The sequence below is a fragment of the Mesoplodon mirus genome, assembly GCF_964341445.2.
Source record: "Mesoplodon mirus genome assembly, chromosome: 14".
Lineage (NCBI taxonomy): Eukaryota > Metazoa > Chordata > Mammalia > Artiodactyla > Ziphiidae > Mesoplodon > Mesoplodon mirus.
Window position 1 is genome coordinate 35,537,640 of NC_138990.1, and position 14,954 is coordinate 35,552,593.

Sequence of the window (14,954 nt, forward strand, 5' to 3'; positions counted from 1 at the left end):
TAGAAATAAAATGGAGAGAAATTGCTATTTTTTTTCCTACACTTTGTTTGATTCTGTCCTTTTCCCCAGTGAAAACACAAGGAACATGTATGTGTTTTAACTCTTTTGTCCCTTCCCCAGTGAGCAGGGGGTGAAAATGTTCACTATTTTACAGGCACCGTAGAGTTGGTGACGACTCCATACTGACACCAGTAACTAAATGTCACGGTATTTTAAAGGGCAAAATTCGAATGGACTCAAACATAAGGATATTTCTTTCCCTTCTGTCTTTGAAAGTGATGTTTCTCTCCTCATTGAATTGGGTGACTTTAGCCCTTGAGGTAAGTCAATTTGTCAAGCAGCTGCTGCCTCCTTATCAGACATAGAGTCACTGTCCTTGAAAAAGTGGACTGAGTCACTTATTCTCAGATGAGAACAGCTTTAACCTTCAATTCCTCTGTGGCCGCTTGAAAGTGAACATGACTATCTTAAACCGAGGCACCTCTCCTGAAATCGGCACCTTCCTACAGCCACTGATAGCAGCTTACCTTATCTTCAGATGTTTGTAAACATGAAGGAGGTTATTAATGCGTATGAAGGTACTTTATGAATAGAAAAAAATTACCGACATGTAGAGGATTATTACTGATAGTAGTATCATCAATCACCATATTCTTATCTTGAATGTGAGTTTATGAGCTGTTCTAAAAGGCTCATATGATGACACCTGATTTAAAGTTACCAAGGCACTGTGCAACTCCATTCACGAACACAGTAAAGTCAGACTGAGCCTTCTGTACACAGGGCTTCAAAATACAAAACAAACGAAAATCCCTACTTCAATAGATATACAGAAATATGAAAAGGTAGCAGAAATGATCTCTAGAATACTAGACCCTTGTATGTTACAGCTACTCCTTTTATAAGGTTTCTGGTGGCCACCACTGTCTGTTGTGTCCACGGGGTCTAATCAAGATCTCTGGTGAAGGAAAGTCAAATTTTTAGAAGACAAAGAAGTCATAAGCTTCTGTTGGACTTAGTCAGAAGCTGTTAGACTACCCCACCAATCTCAGCAGTGCTTAGACCAGGATCTGGCACACAATAAGTATTCAGTAAACAGTATTATTACTATTAATTATAGTAACTGCTTATTATTCTTAGATAAGAGAATATAAACAGAATGTAAATTATGATCATGTCCATTTCTAAGTATCTCTGTAAAATTGTGGAAATAGGACTAAAGTTTAAATACTAAAAGTAGGATAGCTATCTTCTAGGAGATTTTCCCATTTCTATGGCAGAGAACTAAAGAATAGATGTAGCTACTGAGAGAATTTCATAAGTACTATATCTTGCACTGCTTATAATAAAGGCAAAATGTGTTGTTGAGACAGCCTGAAGGTTCAAACAACTTTCCTTAGCCCATGCGGAGGGAAGAATATCTACCAAAGAGAGGGTGTACTGAAAAGGAACAAAGAAATGAGAGACTGAATTATTTCCCACCTTTGCCTCTAGGTCTGGTGATGAGCACGAACATTTAGCCTCTGCTTCTCTCCTAAGGTATATTAGGAAAACGATATTGTATATCATTGTATATTTGTGAACTCCTCAAGAATAAAGGGTTCTCAATTGCCATAAAAAGTGTCTCCTAGGGCACAGCTAACATGCCCTTGGGATGGGGGGAAACCCAATGAAAGAATTAAGTTCCAAAGGGTTTTCCAGATGTTTGAGGCTGTATGTGGGGTGCATAAATACATAAACATACACAAAAAGCTAGCAACCACACTTATGAGCCATGTTCTACAGCCTACTTAATTTATTGTATCTCAAAAGATAGAAATTATACAATAAAGCATTCCATAATCACTCCCCTTAAGTTCTGTTGTAACTTCAATACATAATACATATTTTCACATGGCTAAATATAATATTTAATGAAAACATTTTTAAATGAGACATATGGGGGGGGAAATACTTTGTTTTAAAATAAGAAGATTTGCCTTACAAATTTTTTCTCTAGGACAAATAATCAATCACGCCATAAGAGTCTCCATAAATACACATGTTTACTTTAAAGAACTGCTATAGAAGCCAATTTTTTAAGGGAAGACTTTGTTTTTTAGTTAATGTTGATAAAGTAGTAATAGAATAATTCATGGAGCTGGAAATGCTTTCACTGTAGTGTATCATTCAGACTCAGGTGGAATACTGGCCCGGCCACCTCATAGCTCTGTGACCATGTAAAAACACCTCACCAAGCCTTAGTGTTTTCATTTGTAAAAATAAGGTAATAATACCTAACCTATCAGGGTACTTTGAGAATAATATAACATAATATAATATATAACATAATACAGGACAATATACGTACATACACACACACCTGTATAGGTATCTAACAGTGAGTTAACATTAAGCTACTATGGCACAGTATTGGTAGTTCATTATTATACATCACTCTGCTATGTTTTAGCAGAGGTACTATCAAGATTTCTTAACTACTCTGAGCCTATTTGCTCATGTGTTGAATGGAACGATAAGATCACTTCCATCAAAAGGGCTATTATGATTTGTATCAGTTTCATAATGATATCACAGGGATCAAAATCTGAGATAATTTGAGCAAAGCATTAAAACGGTGATAGTAATAGATTACAACCACAGAACAAAATGAGAATCCTTGAATCCTTGTAGTGTAGAATCCTTGTAGTGATGTAAATAAATAAATAAATAAATAAATGGATAAATACATACGGGGGAGAAAAATTATAAAAAATACCATTTGGGAGACACCACAGTGATCATTAACTCAGGCAACAGTCATCAATGCATGCTAAAATTAGCTGGTGAAAGTATGGTGAGAAACAGTGCTTACACAATCTCAAAGTACCTCAACACAAGACATTTATTAATCCCAAAGGGAAAAATGATAATTTTATATAGAAGAAATATGGTTGACAGCACCTCAATCAAGTGATCAAAATGAACACTGTCAGTAAAGGAACACAAGAGTACCGTATATCTCCTAAGATAACGTACTGGGAAGGACCCAAAATCACTTCTGTGGTATTCTCACCAAAAATGCACAACTTGAATACACGAACAAAACTCAGACAAAGTCAAATTTAGTGGCATTTTACAAAATAATTGGCCAGTGCTTTTTAAAAAAATGTCAAGGTCATAAAAGGGGAGTGGGGAAATGAGGAACTATTTCAGATTATGGGATCCTAAGGAGACATGGCATTAAGTACAACGTGTGACCTGCATTGGACTCGGATCAGAAAAAAACATCAGTGGGCCGGCTGACAAAATCTGAATGATGGGTAAAAAAGATAAGGTATTGTATCAGTGTTAGCCATAGTCATCTGAGATGGTAATATTTGGTGAACCTACATGAAGAGTATGTAAAATTCTTTGTATAGTTGACATAATTTTTTTGGTATTAAATATAAAATTTTCAAAATGAAAAGTTAAAAAAATTAGAGACGTTATGTCCAACTACCTCATATCCGCACCACTCTCCGATATTCAAACACTTGTACTTTTCCTGCTTCTTTCCCCCTGTTTTTCTTCAACTTTTCCCTCTAATGCATTAGAGGAATGAAGAGACAACAGCAATGCAGCTCCTTGGGAGCACGACTGCTACTAAGCAAAGGGCACTTGGATATAACTGTCCCACTATAAACAAAGCCAGCTGGGACCTGAGCAGACCCCGGGAGAAGGGTGCCCTGTGATGGAGTCAAAGCCATCCCCATGCAGTGACATTTACTAAACTCCAGTTTATTTCCCAGGAGGTGGTCGCTGTGAACTAAGACCCACGTAAGGCTATGAGGACAATCTGCCTGCGTGAAGGGGATAAACAGGGCCTCCCTATTTGACCCCCACTCCCCCAAAAAGTGCTGTTGAGATTTAAAACACACTACTGACAGCCCTGAACTTCGTGTCTTTCTCCACAAAACCGGGTTCTTCTGTATTTCCTAGCTAGTTAAGGAGCACCACTTCCTCCCTGGTAACTTTAGCAGAAATCAGAAAGGCACTGGACTCGTGTTTCATCCCCTGAACCCAAGCAGTCACTGAGTCCACTGGTAGAAACTCCTTCAGCTCTCTTCTCTCCTCTTCCATCTTCGAAGCTGATACAAAGTTCAGGGCTAAGGTCAGGCAACTTGACCACAGCCTCTGTCCCCTAACTGGTGCCCCTCCAGTCCCGGGTTCACGCAGAGGTCAGAGGGCTTCTCCTAAAGCCCGGATCTGATCACACTGCTTCTTGGGCACCGATTTTCCTGGAGGCCTTAGTGTCACTGAGGTAAAAGCTGAGCAGGACACTGGGGCGTCTCCACCGTCTGACCTGCTTCTCTCCAGTTTCATCTCTCAGTGGCTCCTGCTTCCACACCGTACACCCAGCTGTGCTGAACTCAGGTCAAGAATGCCCTCCTCAGAGCAGTCTTCCTCTCCACCTCCAGACAGAACAGCTACCTGCCCTCCTGAGCCCACGCACCATGCAGACTTTTACCACAGCACCGAAGCACTTATTTGTTTCTTTGTTCACAAATCTACATTCTCCATCGGATAGGAGTCCTCACACCAACAGCGTCCATCTACCTGGACCGGAGTCAGAGCTTTGCACGTGCGATTCCATTTAACCCTCACACATATTATTCCCATTCTACACATGAGGAAACTGAGGTTGTAAGAGGGTCAGTAACTGTTCAAGTCCCCAGAGTTAGTCAGTGGTGAAACTGGGATTTGAATGCAGGTCTACCTGGTGAAGAGCCCAAATGCTTTACTACCACTTGCTTTGTCTCTTTTTCTAACCCCAGAGAGTAGCACAGTGAACGGTGCATAATCTACGCTTGAAGAATCTTCGATGAATATTTCACATAGTGTATAGTTCAAACAGCAGTTATTAGGCACATTTTTTCCGAATGTTTTAACTGAGCAGCAATTAACACATATAATGCTGTGTATTGAGAGAGTGAAAAATGCTAAAAGATGAAGCAATGTTTTCTGTTCTCTGAATCAAACTCCTGATTTCTCACACTTAGTCACATCCAATCCACATAAAGTGACAGTGGGACGAGAAAAGGACAGCAGAGGATGCTACCGAGATGTTCCTGCTCAATGTATTCCCCTGGCCAATAGGAGGAGGAGTACTACAGGGCCAAAAAGAACACAGGCTTCCAGATCACACAGGACTGGATTTGAACTCCAGTTCTATGGCTCACAAGCTGGGTAGGTCATGGAACCTCATCTTCTAGGTCATGTGACCTCATCTAAAACACAGCGCATGGTAACTACTTTGCAAGGCTGTTTTAAAGATGAAGTGCAGTGATGTGCACTTAGGACAGACACCTTCCACAGTCTCCTTATCCTCCCCCAGCGATGTCACTGACAAGAGGGTGAAATCTTTAAAGGAAGAACCCATTATTCATAAGGAAGGACCTTCTCAAGGTCTCCAAACATTTGCAGAACCCAGTAATACAGATGCTCGCTTAACTTTAATCATTTTAGGAAAAAAGGCACATTGATTTCCTGCTCATATTTGGACAAACGTGCTTGTGATTTGTTTGCTTGCACATGAGAAGCAACTAGCTGGTCAGAAATCACCATCGGCGAAATACGGCAAGTTAATACAAAACAGTATCAATCTAAAAGCACCAGGCCACTCTCTAAGGAAACAGTTGCATTATTCCAGGCAAATCATTTTATTTGCATGTAAGGGGGAAGCAGCATGGTCTAATCATCATTCACGGCAAGAGCGTCGGGCTGAATGTCAGGAGTCTCGGCCTTGCCACTTTCAAGGTGACCTTGAACATGTTTTTTTAAGATTTAATATTCATTTATTCAACAAATACTTACTGAGTGTCTGTAAGACCCCTGTTCTCATGGAATTTATATTCTAATGGAAGAAGAAAGACATCACATAATAAATAGACAGACAGATAGAGGGGAAGAAGTTAGCAGATAGGGGTAAGTGATTAGAAGAGAAAAATGCTCATAAAATAGGTTGTGACTGGGTGGATGTAGTCATTTTGGAAATGGTGACATTTATGCTAAAATCTGAGGATGTAACTTCTTCCTTTTTGGACATCCACATCCTTCTCTATAAAATGTGACTACTGAACAAGGATGCTTCTGAACGTGTCTTGGAATTTGTGATCTCATGGCTATTAGAGAAGTATTCGTGTGAACACATATTTTTAACATCAAATATTATCCTATATTTAAGAAAATCATTTATGGCAATGAGTCTTAGCTTTGAAGACATTTAAGGTAACAGTAATTCTTCTGTAAGGAACTAAATATAGCTTTGCACACTTAACTTTTCCTACTGATCTTTGTCGGAGCTCTGTCTGACAAGGAAGTGAGTATTTTGTTGATGTTTTGGCACATGAAGCCAAGCTGGCCTCTGACGAGAAGGGCTGATGTATCCTTCCATGTATACATGAATTTGTAATGAGGTTAGAAGTTGCCTTAAACTAATTCTTTCTGTTGAGCACTTACAACCACAAATTCAGACAGACTGAAATTTTACAAAGTGAAATGAAACTCAAAGCCACATGCTCTTTTTTACATAAAAACGAAAAAAAATTGAGGTGATGGGGTATGAAATTTTTTAAGGAAACATCAGTATTTTGACCCACAGTTTTCATGTACCAGTTAACTAGAAAATTACAAAACCTGAAAAACTCAGATAAACTGTACTAAGGGAATTAACACATTACATTCATTCCCCTCCCCCTCTACCTTCCTCCCTCCCCTCCCTCTGTCTCCCTGCTGCTCGCCAAGCTGGGGCACATTTCTGGGATGGAAACGAAGGCCTTTCAAGCTGTTGAAAAATGAGGGCCCCTGAATGTTTAATTCTGTTAACTAATCATAAGAAAACTAGAAATCGCTGTCTCTTTGAGAACCAGTGAGGTAGCAGGCTCCACAGACTCTGTGTTTAATTTTGCAGGAGCTGGCTGGTCTCCCAGCAACACATTGATTTGTGGGATCACTACTTTGGGCACCTTGAGGCTAATTAAATATTAAGTCCCTGTTTGATGTATGCAAAGTCTGCCTAAGAGGATTACCAGCCTCGGTGAAGGTAGCAGTCCCACATTTTCTGGTAATTGAACATTGAAATGTCATTACCTCTTCTTATCTTTACACTGTAAGACTCTGTCTCTATCCTTAATATTACCTTTGAGGATGGAGAAGGAGATAGGGAGAAATTAAGAAAATGAGAGCCTGTGCAATCAGCACTCTGGGGTCTTCTAGGTGTTTGGGATATGGAATGGAGATGAAGACGACAGTTTAATGTGTGTCGAACAAATGACAGAGGTGAGCAAACCATCCTCTGTCTCCTCTGGTTCAAGGCTCCATTTTACATACCAAGCAGCCAAGGCTCACAGTTTAAGAATCTTCTCCAAGATCATAAACAACAGTGGAGGGAGTATGGAGACACATGCATATGATTTGCCCACCAGCGCCCCAACCTTTCTACTGGTCTAGTGAGAGGTAACACAGTTTTTTTTAAAACAGTAATGGAGACTACCTCAAATTTAAACTACGGGCATAGTTCTACAGCATTCCAGAGGTTGTTACTACTTACATTCTGATGCTACAATTTTTTTGCATTCATTTTCTAAATAGCAAACAGCTATTTTATAAGGCAGCGTTCCCCTACCAAAATTCACTTGCCCTCCAAAATAGATTTGAATAAGCAATGCGAGGCTGACACAGAATACTTAACTTTTAAAGGAGGAGGAGGAGGAGACACTCAGTGATTTACTTTATTTTGAAGAAGTCTACAAACGAATAACATAATTAAGCCACTATGGTAGTTTTTTTTTTTAATTGAAGCATAGTTGACTTGCAGTGTTGCATTAGTTTAAAGTGTATGACATAATGATTTGCTATTTTTATAGATTATACTCCATATACAGTTATTATAAAATATGGGCTATATTCCCTGTGCTGTACATTACATCCTTGTAACTTATTTGTTTTATACCTAATAGCTTGTACCTCTTAGTCCTCTTCACTTATCTTGCCCTCTCCCTACCGCTCTCCCCTCTGGCAGCCATTAGTTTGTTCTCTGTACCTAGGAGTCCATTTCTGTTTTGTAATATCCATTTGTTTTATTTTTTAGATTCCACACAAAAGTGACAACATACACTGTTTGTCATTCTCTGACTTACTGGGTTGGCCAAAAAGTTCGTTCAGGTTTTCTGTTACATCTTGTGGAAAAAGGCCAAAATTCAACCTTTTTGGCCAACCTAATGTTTCACTAAGCATAATGCCCTCCAGATCCATCTGTGATGCTGTAAATGGCAAGATATCATTCTTTTGTATGGCCTAGTAATATGCCACTGGAGATATATATCTGTATATCTATATATCTCATATTTTCTTTATCTATTCAACTGTTGACAGACACTTAGGTTACTTCCATATCTTGGTTATTATAATTAGTGCTGTTTTGGACACTGACATGCATGTACCTTTTCGAATTAGTATTTTCATTCTTTTTGGATATATACCCAGGAGTGGAACTGCAGGATCATATGGTAGTTCTATTTTTAATTTTTTGAGGAACCCCCATACTGCTTTCTATAGTGGTTGCCCCAATTTACACACCCACCAACAGTGTGCTAGGGTTCTCTTCTCTCCACATCCTTACCAGCCACATGTAAAAAAATGAAATAAGAACATTTTCTCACAACTTATACAAAAATAAACTCAAAATGGATTAAAGACCTAAATGTATGGTAGTTTCCTTATTTCTACTACCAAATACTTTAAGAAACTCAGATCATTAGCTTCCAAGGACCAGGAAATTATTCTTATACAGAGGGAAAGTAAGAGGAGGTAGAAAATGTAAAAAGCGAAGGAGACATGGATGACTTTTACTAAAGTCAAGAGACACCCTGGAGAGATGTTTGTTGAGGGCCTGAAAAGCTCACAGCACCAGAGGAAACAGTGGTGAAACGAGAAGCAACATGCAGACTTTGCAAATGAGAGACAACAGTGTGTATTCAGTGAAATTAAAGTCAAGTCAGCTTAGAAAAGTGCATGGGAAAGGAGTCTTAACAAAGCTAAGCTCCCTTAAATACTGTCTTTGGAAAAAGTTCAGCTAAGATGAAATTAAAATCTCAGAAATAGCCAGAAGTCATTGAAGCCATCTAAAAGCTGCAACTTGTTCTCCGAGTAACTGGAACATCAAGGAAAACTTAAAAGAAGAAATAGTGGTTATACTTATATTATTTCTGAAGCGTTTAGACCCAAATATCAAAGTGTATGTTCTAATGTTTCAACACAACAGCTAAGATGGATATTTTCCTCTTTTCCCAGTTTCCACATTGCTTCATGACATTTCCGGTGCACAGATATGACATGAAGTGAGGCTCCAACCACAGAAGCCGGCCTCCTCGTCCTGCCAGGACAGAGGCATCAAGGAAGATGCAACTGAAAAGGGCTGAGAACGTGAGAAATGGAGGTTCTGTCAGAAAAGTCCATAAAAGTCAGAGCGTTCATTTGTTTCAGGATGAGTCAGAACTTAAGGTTTCACACGGCAAAAATAACGTGACCTAGTTTGGAGCTTACCTCCGAGATGCTTTGGGAACCTTCGGGTCTGCTGAAAGCAAGCACACTTCGAGCATTCACTATGCCAGGGGCCTGGAGTATATGTCATAGCACATTGCATTAGTGTTCACCGACTGCTCTTGAAAAAGCCTGTTAGTGGTCTCTTGATGCAATTCAAAGCAAAATGCTGAGACTAAATAATGTGATATGGTCATGATGCTTCACAGAGTATTATTCAGATATTAGTGACTTTTTTTTTTTTTTTTTTTTTGCGGTACGTGGGCCTCTCACTGTTGTGGCCTCTCTCATTGTGGAGCACAGGCTCCGGATGCACAGGCTCCACGGCACGTGGGATCTTCCCGGACCGGGGCACGAACCCGTGTCACCTGCATCGGCAGGTGGACTCTCAACCACGGTGCCACCAGGGAAGCCCATTAGTGACTTTTAATACAATCCATTTCAGCAATTTGGCAAGTTTAGAGAACCTTTGATAAGTCCATCTTGTGTGAATCTCAAATTCCCTAACTCTGAAGAATAGATAACAGTATTTACCTGTTTCTCTCACAGAGGGAAATAAGAATATATGAGGTAATTCTAAAGATGCTCTGAGAGGAGTCTCACGATATCCTTAATATTTGGTTCTTTTAAAAAAAGAAGTTCATTGTTCTTTAAATGAAATAATAAGGAAACAAACAGAAATTATAAAGCAAAGCTTTAAAATTAGAAGGTAAATTGAGTTGGAATCAGACTTCCAGGAAACTCTTTTGCAGACCAGATTAACCTAGGAAGTCTTATTTTCTAACATATATTGGCCTGTAGTCTACTCTGCAAGCTAAAGCACTTGATTAAGTGCTGACTCTTAGGTCCTATGCTTTCAGGACGCATCAGTTTAGAATCTAAGCCAAGATTCAACAGCCACCGTATTTCTTTGATTTAGGAATTGGCATTTCCACTTACTCAATCAACAAGCATTTAAGCTCTGAATGTGTGCACAGCATACTTAGAGCGATTTGAAAAATGACAGGTATATCCTCCAGGGTTTCTCAGTTTTCAGGTAGTGGGGAGAGAAAACTTTTAGTAGTAGTAGTAACAGCAGTAATAATAATAATAATAGATCAAATGTGTGGACCTCAAGGTTCAATTAATTAAGTTTGAAATGGTCAGGGAAGGGCCCAGAGAGGTGGTGGACTGAGTGAGCCCTGAAGGATGATATGGAGGAACCAAGATCTCGTGTGTCTGCTGCATTTTGTCTGTGTGCATACAGAAGAGAAGGGAGGGCATTTTAGTGCCTGGGCAGAGCATAAAAGAAATGAAATAGCTATACTGCACACTGAATTTCCACTTAGATCTGCATTTCTCCAGGGAAAGGGTGAGCTGCCATAATTAACTGATACTATGAAAAATCCTGACTGTACCCTATGAAGAGAAAAGTTAGATACACATGTTAGGTGACTGAGGCACCATCTACTATGCATATTCAAACATATGGAAAAATAAAAACAAAATCTGTTGCACATACTTAACTACTTCATAGTTGGACTGATGAACACACTGGGAAGTTTGCATTAGCAAGCTGACTGTTCACCTAAAGGTGGTTTAAAGTAATCAAGAAATGAGCAGTCAGATGCTCCCTTACCTGTCTCTGGGGCCAAGTGGCTTTGATGATGGCCTCCGTTCTAAAGAACACAAGGAGCTTGCCATCCTCCTCGGTCAGGTGAAATGACTGTCCCAGAATCTGCAGCACTTGAATGCGGGGCCTCACGGGCCAGGCGTCGTCAGCACAGAAAGGCCGCAGCCACTCCAGCAGGTCCTCAGAGGACACCAGCTCTTCTCTGCAAAATCAAGGGTTAGATTAAAAAGAAAAAAACTTAGTAGTTTCTAATTCCAGTAATCAAATGTGGTGACTGATCTAAACAACTGTTTGTTGGGTGACTTTATTTTTTTTCCTACTGTGAGGAAAAATGTAGGTTTTAAATGGCTTAAAGCAAACCACATTAGGTGTTTAAAAACTATGTAAAATGCATGTGATTTTTAAACAGTATCATATTCAAATGAGTTACAGAAAGCAGATAAAAATAATCAATATGTTCTTAGCTACTCCATTTCTTAAGCAAAGTTTATTAAGAAGCATGGCTTATTTCAAAGTTCTATGAAGATGATTACCCAGTGCCCATCCAGTTCCCAGGGCTTAAAAGACTCTCTTTTAATTGAATTGAATTGACAACTAGCCCAATAGGTAAAATTAAAGATTTTCACATCAAACAGTTTTCATTAGAACACTGCTTTAGAGTGATAACTGTTTCTATTGTTAATAGTTCACATAGGAGGGTGCTAGAGTCTTGGATAACCAGGTAGGCATCTGGAAAAAATCTTTGATTGAAATATTATTATTTTAGTCTTGGCGAACAAAATGACTCTTGTAATACAATTTTCATGAATGGCTTATCTCATCAACTAGTTAATAACTTTGAATTCAAAGAAAAAGAAAACAGTATGGCTTATTTCTACTACTGATAGTACCAGTGCCGGGCATCATTCAGTGATTTTATATAAACTATTACTAGTTGACAATAACTATACAAAGTAAACATATTTACTTTGTAAATATTTTATTGAAAATTTTTTCAGTTTTATTGAGATATAATTGGCATATAACATTGTATTAGTTTAAGGTGTACAACGTCATGATTTATGTATATACTGCAAAATAATTACCACAGTAAGTTCACTTAACATCCATCATCTGATATAGTTACCAACTTTTTTTTCTTGAGATGAGAACTTTTAAGATCTCTCTTAGTAATTTCCAAAAATATAATATATTGTTAACTATAGCCATCATGCTGTACATGTAAATTCCATTTTATAGATGAGGAAACAGGCTTCATGGAAGAGATAGGGTATGCCCACAACTATACTAGTGCAGTATGACCCCAAAGTCCATGTTCTTTCTACTATTTTTCTGTGATAGAATTGAAATAAGGGGTTAGAGTATCAAATGTGATACTACCTTAAAAATAAAATATGAATGTGTGATTATTAAAGAACTGGGAGGTCTAAAAGGATTTGTCGAAGGGGACATTTGTACAACTTTCTGTCCAGTACTAGAATCTTTTCACTTATAATCCGAAATGGACCATCTTAGGAAAACAACGTATTTGATGATGATGTCGATGAATTACTACTATCGATGACTGTTAAGAGGTCACTCATACAGAAGCCTCACTTCTACAAGGCCCTAGAGATCCAGGCTAAAGCACTGAATTATATAGATTCTTTTATAACCATATCCTTAGGCTTTCACCAATAAATCACCTACATCAAGTTCCAAATTCCATGAACTAACAAGACCACATAAAATTTTTTTAAAACTTCTGAGAATAAAACTCTACAGTACCACTGAGTATTTCTCTCAGTGTGCATTCTAGAATCTACTTGCCAATACAATTTCAGGACAATTTAAATTTAAAAAAACCAAAGTTCGTTATTTGTATTTAGGAATAAAATATATTACAAAATGCCGTGGACAATTGGTTCAAGCATTTCCTAAATTTACAAAGACATTTGTTAGTTTTAACTATGAGTGCCGCTCTTAATATGTATCAGAAATCAAAACTGGGGTGCAAAAGAAGCAGAATGCTATAAATATTTCCTGGATATCTACTACTTGCAAAGCAAACAGACAGTATTGTGTAGTGCAAAGAGTATTATTTTGGAATTTGATGGACCTATGAACCTTTTCCTAACAACTCTCAATAAAAATCATGAATGTCATCATTCCCGTTTTACAGTTAAGTAGACAAAGGTCCTGAAAGTGTGTCTGTTGGAGTCTTTGCAACCAAGATAACTTATATAAAGTACCCAGAATTGTATGCGGCACAGAGGAAGGATTTAATAAACATCATCCGAATATCATCATCATTTTATTATCAGCGTCAACAGAGTACTAGTTTGTACTGGATGATCAGGGATGAACAATTATATGATCTGTGCCTTCAAAGAATTAATAATACAATGAAACAGAAAGACTTCACAAATGACTATTCTCTAAATATTAACATAATATAAATGTGAACAATTGTTTTGAAGAAAGAGTGAGTAAAATCAGGGAAGGCTTCACAGAGGACGTGGCCTCTGAACCAGACCACAAAGGGCAAATGGAAGGCACATAAGTGAAAAGGTGGGAAAATATAATCCAGATAAAGAGAAGAGCAAGGGAAAAAAAAGTCCAAGATTTCAAAGGACATAGCATGTTCAGGGAACAATAAAAGCACAGATGGCTGGGGGTCCATCAGAGGAGAGAGTAAAGCGAGGACAGGTCTCCTGACCTGGATAACCAGGAGCTCGCACACAGGCTGAAAAGGTGGCGCACCTTCAAGCTCTGAAAGCACAGGCTTTGCAGGCGTCAGCCCAGATTCACTTCCCAGAATGACCACTTCCTGACAGCACTCCACTGACCAAGAAGTCACTGAACGGTTCTGAGCCTCAGTGTCTTATTTGTAAATTGGAGATAGATAATAACCCCTTACTCGTGGAGTGGTTGAGAATGAAATACATAAAATGAAAGCACATAATACATTATCTGGCACATAACGAAGAACTTCAGTTAGTGGCAGCAATGATTACTGAGGACATTGGTCTTACCTGGTGTGGAATGGGAATGATGGAGGGCTTCTGAGCAGTGAAATATCACAGTCATGTTAGTGCTTAGAGAGGTGTGCAGGCCGGGGCACGCTCAGGCCCTTTTGGTGAGGCCTACACTGGTCAGATTAAGTGTAACTCAAGAGAAAAGAAGATTAAAGTACATTTTGGGCTTTGAGTCCAAGCCAATTTCACACAATAAGAAGCTGATATTTTTGACCCTGTCACCCAAGTGCCAAGAGGGGAGCAGGTAGGAAGAGCTAGAATGGGAAGAAGCTGGAGTCATGAAGACCAGATGGAAGTTACAAAAATAATGCAAGATCTGCATACAGTGAACAAGAATGAAAACTGTTAATAATAGTAACTATGAAAACTTACTATGTGCCATGAATTACGTCACTCCACCGTCACTATCTTTTTCATGTATTCTGTTATCATCTCCAGTTTGTAGATCAGGAAGCAACCAAAGAGACGTTTAATAACCTGTCCACAGTCACACAGTAAGTCGTGGAGCCAATATTTGAACTTGGACTATGTTACTGCCTTGTCAATCACTATGCAATGCTACTGAACCAAATGGGGGCAAATTCCCGAACACTGTGGCAGTAGATTAAAATTACTCTGGTACTGATGTGATACAGAGAGATTATTAGCATAGCGTTTTCCAAGTCATTAGATTTAGATTCCTTTTACCTAACAACTTGCTGTGCAGTTGATAACATTGGACATTTTGGAAAAAACTGCTCTAAGTTTTGGTTGATAGTTCAAAT

General features: G+C 38.7%; 1 protein-coding gene across 2 annotated transcripts in view; it reads right to left on the minus strand.

Annotated features, from left to right (window-relative positions):
- NBAS (NBAS subunit of NRZ tethering complex) overlaps positions 1 to 14,954 on the minus strand; it is a 340,305-nt gene that overhangs the window by 29,024 nt on the left and 296,327 nt on the right. For both annotated transcript variants that reach the window (XM_082642209.1, XM_082642208.1), the window contains one exon: positions 11,180 to 11,375. In XM_082642209.1, coding sequence (XP_082498335.1) covers positions 11,180 to 11,375 — 196 coding nt within the window. The remainder of the gene's footprint in view (positions 1 to 11,179; positions 11,376 to 14,954) is intronic.